The sequence below is a fragment of the Prosopis cineraria genome, unplaced genomic scaffold (genome assembly GCF_029017545.1).
Source record: "Prosopis cineraria cultivar Desert tree isolate PC_DT_omini unplaced genomic scaffold, ASM2901754v1 PC12, whole genome shotgun sequence".
Lineage (NCBI taxonomy): Eukaryota > Viridiplantae > Streptophyta > Magnoliopsida > Fabales > Fabaceae > Prosopis > Prosopis cineraria.
This window is the reverse complement of record NW_026555343.1, coordinates 36,750,681-36,765,234: the sequence shown is the minus strand read 5'-3', so window position 1 is coordinate 36,765,234 and position 14,554 is coordinate 36,750,681. Positions and strand designations below refer to the sequence as shown.

The 14,554-nt window shown below is 30.7% G+C and overlaps 1 protein-coding gene and 1 long non-coding RNA gene across 2 annotated transcripts; both read left to right on the top strand.

The window, feature by feature from the left end:
- The first annotated feature begins 5,930 nt into the window (after window positions 1–5,930).
- Window positions 5,931–7,290, top strand: LOC129288084 (uncharacterized). The gene is made up of 5 exons (XR_008587921.1): window positions 5,931–6,135; window positions 6,428–6,539; window positions 6,634–6,710; window positions 6,814–6,871; window positions 6,973–7,290. It is a non-coding gene; the product is annotated as an uncharacterized LOC129288084 (long non-coding RNA).
- A 4,177-nt stretch (window positions 7,291–11,467) lies between these two features.
- Window positions 11,468–14,242, top strand: LOC129289298 (probable disease resistance protein At1g61300). Its single transcript, XM_054926072.1, has 2 exons — window positions 11,468–13,793; window positions 14,130–14,242. Exons 1-2 carry the CDS (start codon window positions 11,468–11,470, stop codon window positions 14,240–14,242), a joined length of 2,439 nt encoding a protein of 812 aa, XP_054782047.1.
- Window positions 14,243–14,554: the final 312 nt, after the last annotated feature.

Below are 14,554 nucleotides of genomic sequence, written 5' to 3'. Positions count from 1 at the left end.
CGTCAAACGAAAGTGCTCTATCACTTCTTTTATCTATACATAGTCTGTTTACCCACACACATGAGTGTATATATATATATATATATATATAGTTTATTTTCAAAACATTTCCGAGACCATTAATTATTCTAAAACTGAATATTAATAGTTATATTTGTTCCTTTTATTAAAATTATTTAAACTTGATATATTTTTTTATTTTTATTTACATTAAAATATTAATGTCACAATATAATATAATTTAAATTTTTATAATTAATCAGAATATATATATATATATATATTAAAACAGCTATCATTGATTGTAATTTACATATCTAAAATTAATTTTTACTAAAATCATCCAAATATTTTAGATTTTATATCCATAATTTAATTTAACTTGAAATGGACAAATTACACAAGATGAAAGAATAACATTTTTATAAATACACAACACAATGTCCATAAAATATCAATACAATGTCATATAATGTACAATTGGTCTAATGAAAATAGTTTAACTTGAAATATATTGGTTGCGCAAGATAAAAGAACAACAGAATATTCATGAATACATAACATAATGTCTATAAATTCTCAATATAATGTCCTATAATTGATTGGCCACATCACTTGGATAGGATTATGGATAATATAAGATGATCTTTAGGGATTGGTGACATCTCTTGGATTTCTTGTAATAATCAAGAAGAAAAATCTGCAAAGATTTGAGGTGTCTTGAAACAGGGAAGATCTATTCTCATGAGGGAGAGATTGGACTTGAACTTGGTAGGGGTATTGCATCCAAAGGATGCTAACTTCAAGTCCAAAGTGTTATTCACAACACGATTAAAGGATGTGGGTGCAAAAATACAAGCTCAAATATCATTCAACATAGACTTTTTAAAGGAAAAAGAATCATTAGAGTTATTTAAATATAATCGCTAATAATAGAAAGTCTTCAAACATGCTTACGTGGGCTGACTTCTCCTCCTTGAGGTTTCAGTTTCATGTCTCTTGCTTGAAAAGTTCGCTTTAGCTTTCAATGGAAAAAGTGATCAAGGAAGAAGCAACACAAGATGATCAGAACGTGGATTCCCCTGTATCCTCTTCTTTTGTAGACTTGTCTCTGTGGGACTTGCCAAAGCTTGAGAGCATTCATAAGACACCCTGTGTCTTTGCCTTCCCTGAAGCCCATCTTAATATCTGATTGTCCAATCTAAAAGAGTTACCGCTTGGTTCTAACTCTGCCAAATATGAGTCCATGAGAATATTCAAGGAGAACAAGACTGGTGGAACAATTTGGAGTGGGATGACCCAGCTGCTAAGCACAAATTCCAAAAAGTTTTATAGCTCACTGGTTGATGCAATAAATGAAGATACATACATTCTAATGTTGAGATTTAATTAATCGTTTTGCTCTCATATGATCGGCTTGCCTTTTTCCATGTAATTACTATCTGGGTTAATGATTTTCACCGTTCAATTTGATCATTTTCATGATGCAATTTATATTTTTCCCTTTACGGCGACATTAAAAAAATAGCACAATTTTTTTAAAAAAAAAAACAAGTTTACCCGCCTATATACTCTATTTACTAAAATGGCTGTCTTTTGGATCATATACGAGGAAATTGAAATTTGCTATACCACAAATGTTTGGGTATTATTACTGCTTCTCTTTTAACTTTCACACAATTATTTTGCACCTAATTGCGTTTCTTTCCACTCGCAGATTTTATTGTCGGATGACAGCAGACGTCTTCTGTTATGCAGTAGTGAATTTCTTACCTGGGAGTTTAATGTTTGAAAACATTGGTTTGGATTTTAGCTTCTGATCAAAATAAAAGACAAAATATGGCATGCGGACTATTACTATTTTAATTGTGGGATCTTTTAGGCTTTCCTATTTGTGTAGATTAACTTTGATTAATTCTGAAACTCAAAGGTAAAGCTTCATTAGAAGTTGCCTACTCGCTTCTTTGGGCTTCCCAAATTTCATTGTCCAAATTTAGGGCTTGTTTGGGTTATATTTTCAATTTTTTTGTTTTTAATAACCAAAAAAAAGGAAAAAAACTTATTTCGAGGAGTGTTTTAAATCCAATTGTTTTTTTTATATTGCTTTCATTTTTTTAAAAAACAAAAAAAATAAAAACATGTTAAAGTTGCTTTCATTTCATTTTTTTATTTTTAAAATACATTATATTAGATTATTAAAAACTACAGTTACCTTGATTAATAATAAGCATAATCCGTCACCATTAATCTTCATTGACAATTATTATTGATCAATTTTTTAATTCTAAAACTAATCTTAAATTAACACAACCAAATAGATTTTTCTTTTGTTTTGTTTTGAAAAGTAATTTTAGAAACTATGCACAAAAGAGTTTTTTAAAATAAAAATAAGAATAGAAACTAAACAGGCCATTAATCTCACTCATCAATTCATACTTGTCTAGAATGTTTGCTATAAATCATGTTAGCATTGGATAGGGACTTCTAAGTTTAGGGTCCTCTATCTCTATAATTTTCTTTCAGCTAGTCTCATAAGATTTTTCACAAATCTACTGAAAATTAATAATCCAAGTTACACATTATATGATTTTAGGAAGTCATATATATTTGAAGCTTTTGATTAAAGTTGCACAAGTCAAGGTCTTGTAGATGTATTTTTACCTTAACATTTCAATATAATCACAAATAATAGAGGGCCTTTAAAATGTATAGGCTGACGTCTCCTACTTGAGGCTTCATGTCTCTTGTATGAAAATTCCAGTTTGTATTTTAGCTTTTTGTTCAATATTACATGGCATGTGTTATTATTGGACCTTCTTGGCTTTCCTATTGGCGTGAACTTGGACTAACAGTTTCACTCTTCTCCGCGATAGAACAGAGCTCTGGTCTCTCTGGTTGGTTCCGTGTTGTGTTTTTTTCTTGATGTTGATGGTTACAAGACTTTACTATTGAACGTCAATTTAATAACTTCAACACTTGCAATTAGATTCAGTGCTTTTGATCTTGAAATTGCATTTTTTTTTCCAGTGAACAAGAGGGCCAGAAATAGGATGTTCCCACAAAAATGTAAGGGTAAGATATCGGTAGAATGTAAGGTAAAGTTGTCAACCTCCATGGGACAACCTCACTGAATGTAGTCCCCACTCTTCATTGAACTTTATGAAATATAATCTTATACTCATCAAATTTTACTGAAAAATTCTAAGGTAAGGTATTTGTATATAAAGTTGAGCAATTTTAAGGTCAAACTGAGTTAAACAAGCCAAAATTTTGCTTATTTACATAAACAGCCCAAGCATGAGATCATGAGCCTACTTCCAACTCCAAGTGTACATGAATTAATGCTTCTCAATCTTTAATACCTACCATATTTATTATTATTATTTTGTGTTATTTTTGTTGAATTCTCTGTGTGGGGGTCCAAAAAACTGAGTTTAAGTGAATGATCTCTACAATGAATTCCTGATCCAGCCCTCTTGTTTAATATAACCATGGTAAAAACTAAAAACTTCTCCTTGGCTCAGAGTATTTAGCTATTTTTTCTTCTTTTGGTATTAGGTACTTCGAGGTTTGTAGTTTTCTGTCCTTATTTTATTTGCAAATGAATTACCATGCATCCCTCACCTTTCAGTTCTGTTTTGCTAATTGCTTAAGGCAAGTTTGTTTTTTGGTTGTATTGTGATTCTATGTGTTAAGAATGAGGAATGACTGCCTGAAAATGGGCAAAAGAAGTAAAAGGATACAATAATATCTCAACTCAAAATTTACAGCCTCAAATTTATGAATCCTTATATTTTATTATATATTAATTATTAAATTCAACTTTATCTTATTTGAGACTTCCCATATTAACACAAGTCCACTTGGACATCCTTATGGTCCAATTTCTTTGCCTGCATTGTTCTGCCAAGAATGGTGGTGTGTTCACACAAGATATTTGGTCCATGGTATTTTATTTAACAACAGATTCGCGCGCTCCTAACATTTGTTTCCCTAAAACCAGGGCTTTCATATATTGATCCCCACCTTGTGTCTTATACTCTTATTTATGGAATTGATGCATGCACAATACTCATCAGTCAATGCTTCCATGAAATAGTTTTTGCTACACTTTTCTTGCTTTCTTTGTTTTCATCTTGGGGTGCCTAATTGCTGATTTTTTTATTCTTCTTTTTATTTCTAAATATTTACAGCAAGGAAATTAATGCAAATAAAACTAATAACGAGTGGAAGCCACCACAGCAAATAGGTGAGAAATTATATTCATGTTCCTGAATATTGTTTACAACAAATCTTGTCCTTGTTTTATGATGTGTTATTACTTGGACTTGTTTTGTTAGAAGATCCTGTAACTGATGACTCAAGATCGTGGAAAAATAAGCCATGCATATAAGTTGAATTGCTAAAATATTATATTTTTTTATGATTATTACTCATTTTTGTGAATATATAGTATATGTAATGCTTCTATTCTTAAACTCCTTTTTTCTTGTTTGTCTAGGAGTGCTTGGGAAGGCATATTGCATTGGTTAATTACTGAGCTACATTTTAATTACAGGCATAATTTTATTGAATTACTGCTCTTTAATGCTCATGCAGATATTCAAAGATGAATTTTGGCAAGTGAAGTAATTTATATAGGATGTAGCTTCTTTGAATAAGTAGACAAAGGTTTAGTTTTTTTCAAAAACTTTCTAAAACGAAGCTACATCTTCTAATTAATTCTTATGTAGTAGCAATTTTCTGATTGATTTATTTTGTGAGAGGGCCTGATCTCCAACTTTTGCTGTGGGGCGCTCTAGGTTGCCAAAGAATTCAAGATTTTCTAGGTAATTAAATCAAATAATTAATTATATCTTTATGTTTAAATGATTGAATCTATTTTATATTAGGTTCATCATCTCCCTTGCTCATTTTCTAATCCTTTACTACAATTAAACAATGCCTGGTCTTACTGAAGAGTGACGCCATGTTGGGGCTAGAGAATTGAAGCTTGACGGATGGCACTTGCTTGTTTAGTTGTGAGGTAAGAAGGCTTAGTGGCATGATTGATTGTTCTTATCAATTACTAATCATTGATTACCTTGTTTTTTCTCATTTCATTTTCGTTTTCAACTGAGTAGACTCAAGTCCACCATATCACTCATAGTTTTGACTTGGGAGACAAACTTGGTATTGGGTTCATAACAAATCTCCTAAAATACTTGTAAATGAAATGTTGGCTGATTTTAATGAGATTAACAAGGGACAAAAGTAAAGCCGATAATTCAAAATCATGCACCATTGATGACAAAAAAAATGTGGATAAAACTAATGTAAATATAAATATTTAAAATTTTAAACAATGATAATAACATTTTTTTTTATTAATGTCTCAGTCAAAAAATATAAAAAATTTATTCTAAATAGTTATATAATATAATATTTTTGTTCAATAACATTTTTTAATTAAATGATATTTTAATCCTCATGAAAAAATAGCATAATTAACAATAGGAGGTTTTAAAAAACAAAATTAAAGGTTAAGGGGGTCAATTTTGAGCTTTTAAAGATGAAAAAATTTATATGCAACTGTTTTAAAGTTCAAAAATTTTATGCATTTAGTCTTTTTAATATGATATGATAACTTCTGTTAGTAAAATAATTAAAATAAAAGATTAGTAAAGTTAATTTTAAACTTTTGAAGTTAAGAAAAATTTTGCGTAATAATCTCAAAGTTTAGAAGAGTTTTGTATATTTTAAGTTAAAAAATATATAAATTACAAGTTTGTTCGAGGTTTGAATTTGAACACTCTCTAATTGAAGTAAACCCAAAAATTAAGCACTAAAAATTTTTCGGCAGCATAAATGCAAGGAAATTGGCGTGTAGTGATTTGCTGTCCAGAGATTCTGCGGTTGCGCTTTGAGCCTTTTACTTGCATGCATTGATCCCCACCCAATGTCTAATTTATGGAATTTTCGCATGCACAGTACTCAGAAATCCGTGCTTTCATGAGCTCTTCTTGCCTTGTTCGTTTTCATCTTGGGATGTCTAATTGCTGATTTCTCGATTCTTCCTTTTATTTCTGAATATTTACAGCAAGGAATTTAATGCAAATGAAGCTAATAACAAGTGGAAGCCACCACAGCGAACTGGTGAGGCATTGTATTCATGTTCCTGAATATTGTTTGCAAAAAATCTTGTCATTGTTTTGTAATGTGTTATTATTTGGACTTGTTTTGTCACCAGATTCTGTAAGTGATGACTTGGGACAAAGGCAGAATAAGCCCCGCAGGCAAATTGAATTGCTAAAATATTATAATATTTTAAAATTATTATTCCTTTTTGTGAATGCAATGCTTCTCAAACTGCTTTTTTCTTGTTTTCTTTGGGTGCTTGGGAAGGTGTGTTGCATTGGTTGACTACTGAGCTACCTTTTAATTACAGGCGTAATTTTATTGAATTGTTGCTCTTGTACTCATGCGGTTATTCAGAAATGAATTTTGGCCGGTGAAGTAATTTATATAGGATGCAGCTTATTTGAATAAGCGGACAAAAGGTCTAGTCTTCTTCAAACTTTTTCTAAAGCAAAGCTGTATCTTCTTAATTCTTATGCAGTTGCAATTTTCTGAGTGGTTTGTACTGTGATGCAGGCCTTCGATCAGGACCTTTGTTCTCCTGCTTTTGGTCTGAAGCGCTCTGGGCTACCAAAGAATTAAAGATTTTCTAGGTAATTAAATCAAATAGATTATATCTTTATGTTTAAACGGTTGAATTAATTTTTCTTGGGTTCATTAATCATCATCTCCCTTGCTCATTTTCTAATTCTTTAGTTATACAACGCCAGATCTTGTTGAAGACTGCAGTCATGCTTTCTTGTTTAGTTGTGAGGTGAGAAGGCTCAGCTGCATAATTGATTGTGCTTAATTACTAATGCATCTTAAAATTGAATATTAGTGAGGAATTAATGACACGTGTTGGCTTCTTTCTAGGTTTTATGTTCTTTGTTTTTAGTGGTGAGGCTTATGTGAAACATGAGCTGGCTTCTCTAGAACAATGGATATGGTGTAGCAGCTGATTGCTTCGCGGATTAAATGTTCCCATGTATAGATGGTTTTCTTATTAACGAAGTGTGACCTTGTGGAGGAATTATATAGCCTTCTGAAATAATCATTGATTAGTGTCTTTGTTTTTTTCTTATTTCATTTTCCCTTTTGATTGAGTGGACTCTAATTCACCATGATTGCTTATGGTTTTGACTTGGGAGAGACACTTGGTGGTATTGTGTTCATTACAAATCTCCTAAAATACTTGTAAATGAAATGTTGGCTGCTTTAATGGGATCAATAAGTCACAGAAGCGCATCTCAGGCGTATTATAGACTACAAATAGAAGCCAAATCAACATGAATGATGAGGAATTAGATTGCAAGTTGTGCTATTTATTTTTCACACTCTATATATATGCACGTGGAAATGCATCTAGTTTATCAACTAAATAAATATTCAATCAGAAAAGTAAGTTTTGATAATAGATATATTAATTTCTTTTGAAATATCAATATTGCTACGATGAGTTTATCAGTGCATTATCAACTAAAATTTAATTTGGTAGTAAAATAATAGCTTTTTTTTTTTGTATTTCTCTACTTCCAAGTTAATTGATCATAAATTCGGTACCAATTTTTGATTGGTTCAAGTCCTAGAAAACATAATTTTATTTTTCCAAAACAAAAAGAATGATTGTTTCAAATTCTGTTGCTTTCGTAGCGGCAATGTCAACCTTTTGTATGATGATTCCTAACTTGTTCATTGATGTGAGAATCGACAAAAGCAAAAGAAAGAAATCAAAGCTGCACTAAGAATAAATCAATGTCCATCTCAAAGAAAAAGATCAAGGAAGGAATTCGAATATTAGTTGCTTCAATTTATTCTCTTCAAAATTAAACAAAGGAACCATCATGATCATTCATTTCAAGTCCTATATGTAAACTTCATCAACTGTCATGCCAACCTATGAATATTGCAATCTCTTGTAATTAAGGGGTATAGGGTCTTTCATTTTGGAATAAATAAATAAATAAATAAAAACACACGTATACAAAATGACACATATATGTATGAGAAAGCTCTAACTTAGCCATTTTGGTGTGTGATTTTGGATGAATGCAAGCTACAAGCATCGTTTGGAAGATCGGAAGTGGGAGGCAGATATGGAAAAACTGGGAGATATCATATGGGACATCACAAAGTATAGATGGTTTTCTAGAACAACGGATAGGGTGAAGCATCTGATTGCTTCATGGATTAAATATTGCTATGCATAGATGGTTTTCTTATTATTCAAGTGTGACCTAAATTTATTACGTATATCAATATGTTATTTTAATGACATTTATATGTCAATATATAATTGACAACTTGTAAGATACATGGAGTTTTAGATCTTTACTTAATTTTTAATTGACTAAGTCAAATTAAGAAGTAAAGTTAATAAAATAACAAGTAGTGTTACATAATTAAAAAGTTAACATTTTATTTCAATTTAGAAGTGGTTTGAAAGTTTGGTATACTATATATATATATATATATATTTCCTAATATTATTGAAATGATTTAGTGATTAGGTGGTCATAATTTTTATGGGTGGCCAAAGAATCATGGATTCAAACCCCCTGGCCACCTTTACCAATTAATTTAATTGGTTGGTCATGGACACTAGAGCTTTGATGGCCCTAATTGTGGAGTTGATTTTATATATATATATATATAGAAAAGTAAGGGTCTCTTTGTTATTTTGCACTCAAATTTATTTATATTTTAGTCTCTTGATCCTGCAGTGTAAAATTAGAATTTCTTGATCTTTTTTGCCAACAAAATTGCTTCCCAGATCCTCTAATGTGATTTTCTCTTTTTTTTCATATTCTATTTATGTGGGAAAATACATCTAGTTATCAAATAAATAAATATTCAATCCGAAAAGAAAGTTTTGATAATAGATATGTTAATTTCATTTGAAATATCAATAAGATGAGTTTATCAGTTCATTGTCAACTATAATTTGTTGATCAAATGATTATCAATCCGTTACCAGTTCTCTAGAAACCACAATTTTTATCTTTCCAAAACAAGAATCATTGATTCAAATTCTGTTGCTTACGTAATGCCAACTCGAGAATGGAAATCTTCTGTATGATATGATTCCTAACTTGTTTGCTGATGCGAGAATAGACAAAAGCAAAAGAAAGAAATCAAAGAAGCACTGAGAATAAATCAATGTCCTTCTGCAAGAAAAAGATCAAGTAAGGAATACGAATATTAGTTGCTTCAATTTATGTTCTTCAAAATTGTTATCATCATTATTTGTGTTTTTTCAATTAACTTTTCATAAAAACTGAAGATTTTTTAAACCAACAAGAATTATTTCCTAATTTCATGTCAAATATACATTTTAAAGTCAATTGACATTCCATCACAAGAATATGCAACTAATATATCATGTCTTTAGTATGCTCATATTAGCAACTTATATGGATTAATTTTCTGACCTTTAAATTATAAGACATATAATTATATACAATTTTGACGAAAGAAATTTGTGTCATACTTTTCTAAAGATACGCTATAAACAAGAAATTGAAATAATAAATATAATTATGTTACATATATTACAAATACTGAAAAAAAGTACATAATTCACATTTTTTGCATAATTTTTTTAAAATGAACGTTAATGTTCATGAGTTTATTTAATAAAGGAACATAAATATTTTTGTTGAAATATTCTAAATTTTGATCACCAAGATACTTTACTCAATTGTTTCATTTTGCACGGGAGCTAATCTAGTACACATTAAAAAGTGCTGTCCAAACTGAGATAATTAAGCACTACTTGAATTTATTTGAAAAACTAGATCGCAATACAGAAACATTATAATCATCACAACTATATATAGAAACAAAAACACGAAAGAATTTATGGGTTGTTATATGACTCAAGATAGTGTATACCCAAAACAAAAGGGTTGAATGATTCAAACATATATAATTAGGTCTAATATGAATGGAACCTAATGGTTAGTATATTTGGGAATTTCTTTTTTTTTTTTTTTTGCCCCAGCAGAAAGCCAGTGTTGTGGTAATATAAGATAGTGTTGTTGCTTAATAAGTTTGCTAAGCATCCAATTGTGAGTGCTTGATCCATGGGGCAATCAATCAATGAGTGAAAACCATTAAAATGGCTCAATGTTAGTTAAAGACAAATCGCTTAGTTTAAAGGGGAAAGGAGGGGAGGATTTCAAATCAACAAAACAACAACAACAACAACAAACAATTCAATTATGGGCTCATTTATTTTAGCTTAAAAAATAAGTCATTTTTAGATATTTTAGAGATTTTATAAAAAGTGATTTTTTTTGTATGGAAACTTCATAAAAATCATAAATTATTTTTTGTTTGCTTACAAATATAAAAATTTTTTATAATTTAATTATTTTAAAATTAAATAAATTTTTTGTAGATTTTTATTCATAAAATATGATTTATTTTTTACTTATTTTTAAATTTTTATGATATTTCCATGCTTTTTTTGTATGTTGATAATATTTCCTCACATTTAATGATATTTTCGTGATTATTATTTATTGATTTTTAAAATCTATGATATCTTCATAGATCTTTATTCATTAAAAATGTTTTATTATTAAGTTATTTTAAATTTTATAATATATTCATGTATCCATATTTTTATGACATTCTCTCTTATCCACCTCATCATATTATTTTTAAAAACTACTTAGAGTAGCTTTTTCAAAAAAATAAAAAATTTACTGTTTTTAAGTTCTGATTACTTTAAAAGTTTTTAACAGTTTTTTATTTAAAACAAATTATTGATAAATTAAAATACTTAAAACACACAAACCCTAAATACTCCCTTAATTGCCTTTTATAGGGCATCTTTTAGGAACATTTTTTTTATTTCATTTTGCAAGTCATTTTGCAATATGCTGAGTAATTAAATATTTTATCCTAACAATACCATAAAAATAAAAAATTACTTCATATAAGTCAACTATATTTAATTATAGGCATATATTGAAAAAAAATTAGAATCTTTTAAGTGCATTCATAAGTAACAGTAAATATTTGTTAAATCTACATGAGGTAGTAAAAATGACTAATCAATAAGTAATGAAGAGAGTATTATTGGCCTACAATTAGATTATATATGCTACCAGTGATACTAAGATATGCAAGTTCATATCTTGCATATCAAAACTTGATATGAAAGTGTGGTTAGTTATTAGTAGAAGTAAGGTTCATGAAAAATGGTGTAAAAGAAATGTGGAACTAATTAACAATTTTATATTCCTAGGAAATAAAAGATGTTCAAGTTAAAGGAGCCCATGAAGTCCAAAACAAATGCCTAAGTAAATGCTGTCCCAAGAATTGCATGTCAAGCTACAAGTTAGGAAATAATGTCGACAAGATGCACACTAAAGTAGATGATCTAACAGCGGAGGGACAAAGGTTTGGTAAGGATTTTCCAATGACTCACAAGCCACCACATAAACGAATTGGTCAAATACCTCTTGATGAGACAGTAGGGTTAGATTTGATATTTGAGAAGGTATGGAATAGTATTGAAACAGATAAAGTTGGTGTCATTGGTTTATGTGGAATAGGAGGGGTGGGAAAGACCACTTTATTGAAAAAAATTAACAATGAACTTGGGAAGAGAAGGCCAGATTTTTTTGTGATTTCGGTGGTAGTATCCAAAGAGCCTAACTTGGATAGGATTATGGACAACATAAGAAAATCAGTAGGGATTGGCAACAGTACTTGGAATTCTTGCAATAATCAAGAAGAAAAATCTTCAAAGATTTGGGGTGTCTTGAAACAGAAAAAATTTGTTCTATTGTTGGATGATGTATGGGAACAATTAGACTTAAACTTGGTGGGGGTACCACATCTACAAGAGACTAACTTAGAGTCCAAGGTGTTGTTTACAACACGGTTGAAGGATGTCTGTGCAAAAATGCAAGCTCAAATATCATTCGAGGTAGAACTTTTAAAGGAAAAGGAAGCATTGGAGTTGTTTCACAAGAAAGTTGGTGAGAAAACTTTAAACTCACACCGTAGGATCAAATTTCTAGCAAAAGAGATGTGTAAAGAGTGTAAAGGGCTTCCACTTGCATTAATTGTGGTAGGAAGTGCCATGGCTGGTGTGAACAATGTTGAAGCATGGGAATGCACAAAAAGTAACTTAACAAGTTCTTCATGGACTACTTCAAATTTGGAGATGAAGGTGTTTTCTATCCTCAAGTTGAGCTATGATCAATTGCCAGATGATGATCATAGAAATTGTTTCTTGTATTGTGCATTATATCCAGAAGATTACGAGATTCGAGTCAGTGATATCATTGATAAATGGATAGGAGAAGGATTTCTATGTGAAAATATGACAAAAAGCATACAGGACATGTGCAATTATGGAGAATCTGTGATTGCAAAGTTAAAGTTCTGCTGCTTGTTGGAGACTGTTGAAGATGACATTGTTGTGAGGCATTCAATTAAGATGCATGATATGATCCGAGACATGGCACTATGGTTGGCAAGTGATCAAGAAAAGAAAATGAAGAAGGTTCTAGTACAAAGAGATGCAATGACAATGTCCCATAATGATGACGTTGAGAAATGGAAGATTGTTGAGAGGATTTCAATCATGGGAGCTGGTGAAGGATGGCATGTGCCATCCATGCACTATCCCAATCTCAAAACATTATTGGCCAGGGAATGTAAGATAAATGGTTTGCAGAATATCAAATGCATGAGCCAATTAAAGTGCTTGGAATTGAATGTTAAGGAGATATATGATCCTATAGAAATTTCTAATTTGGTTCTTTTGGAATACCTTTCTTTGACTTCATATGGATCTAAGGTTCCCAAGGAGCTAAAGAACTTGAAAAAATTGAAACTATTTAATTTGTTGTTGCCAGAAGCTAGCATTGCAAGTATTCCATTGGAAGTGATCTCAAGTCTTCAACAATTAAGAGTCTTGAGAGTTTATTGTTCTGTTAGTGTTAGAGGAGATAGCAAAGAAGAGGGAGAATTCCTAGAGGAGGTGGAATCCCTACCAAAAATTGAGGAACTAAATTTTGACATAGAAACAAACAATGGCCTCTCCAAAGTTGTTGGCTCAGCCAAACTGCAAGGTTGCATATCTACTCTTCGTCTTGAGGGTTCGGGCATCATAATTAAGATGCCTTTATTATTGGCTTGCATGTCAAAAATGAAGCACCTACGACAGTTTAGTATGAGCAGCTTGGGCAAATTGGAAGATTCTTCACTACATGATGTATGTCATCTTACCATGCTTCGAAGCGTGAACATTGTAGGGTGCGATTCAATAATGCATGCGACATGGCTCAAGTATGCTCCACTCCTTCAAACACTTATCATTAAGGATTGCTCTTCAATGGAACAAGTGATCAAGGAAGAAGCAACAAAAGATGATCAGAATGTGGATTCTCCTGTATTCTCTTCTCTTGTAGAATTGTATTTATTTGAATTGCCAAAGCTTAAAAGCATCCATAGCACACACTTGTCTTTGCCTTGCCTGAAATCCATCTTTATAGCTGATTGTCCAATCCTAAAAGAGTTACCGCTTAGTTCCAACTCTGCCAAGTATGAGTCGATGACAATTCTAGGAGAAGAAGACTGGTGGAACAACTTGGAGTGGGATCATGACCCAGCAGCTAAGCACAAATTCCAATCTAAATTTCGAAGCTCATTGGTTGATGAAATACCTGAAGGTAAAATACATTCTAATATTGAGATTTAATTAATCTTTTTGCTCTCATATAATTGGCTTGCCTTCTTCCATGTAATTACTGTTCGGATTAATGATTTTCATCCTTCTATTTGATCATTTTTGTGATGCAATTTATTTTTTCCCTTTTAGCTGACATTAAAAAGTATAGCATATTGTTTTTTTTTTCTAGAAAGCAAAAGCTAGTCCTAATAGATACTCTATTTACTAAATGGCTTTGTCTTTTAGATCATATATAATGAAATTGTAATTTGGAATGTCAGAAATGTTTGCGAATTATTACTACATCTCTTTTAACTTTGATACAATTGTTTTGCAGCTAATCGACTTTCTTTCAACTGCGCAGATCTAGATTTCGGGGCACAGTATGTGGCAAACGTCCTTTGTTATCTCGGATTAGATTACGCACCTGCGAATTTCTTTAACGATTGAAAACTAGCTTGAATTTTAGCTTCTACTCAAAATAAAAGTCCAAATATGGCCTTAATGTATTATTATATATTATTTTAATTGTGAACCCTTGAGGTAAAGCTTCACTAGGGGTGGCTTGCATTCTGCATTGAATGGGCCTCCCAAATTTGATAATTGAAACTTACATCTTGTTTAGTTTTATTCTTATTTTTTAAAAAAAAATTATTTTATAAATTAATTTTTTAAAAAATTCAACAAAAAATAAATAAAAATTTGTTTGATTATGTTAATTTGAAAGTAATTTTAGAGTTTAAAAAATTTCCAATAATAATG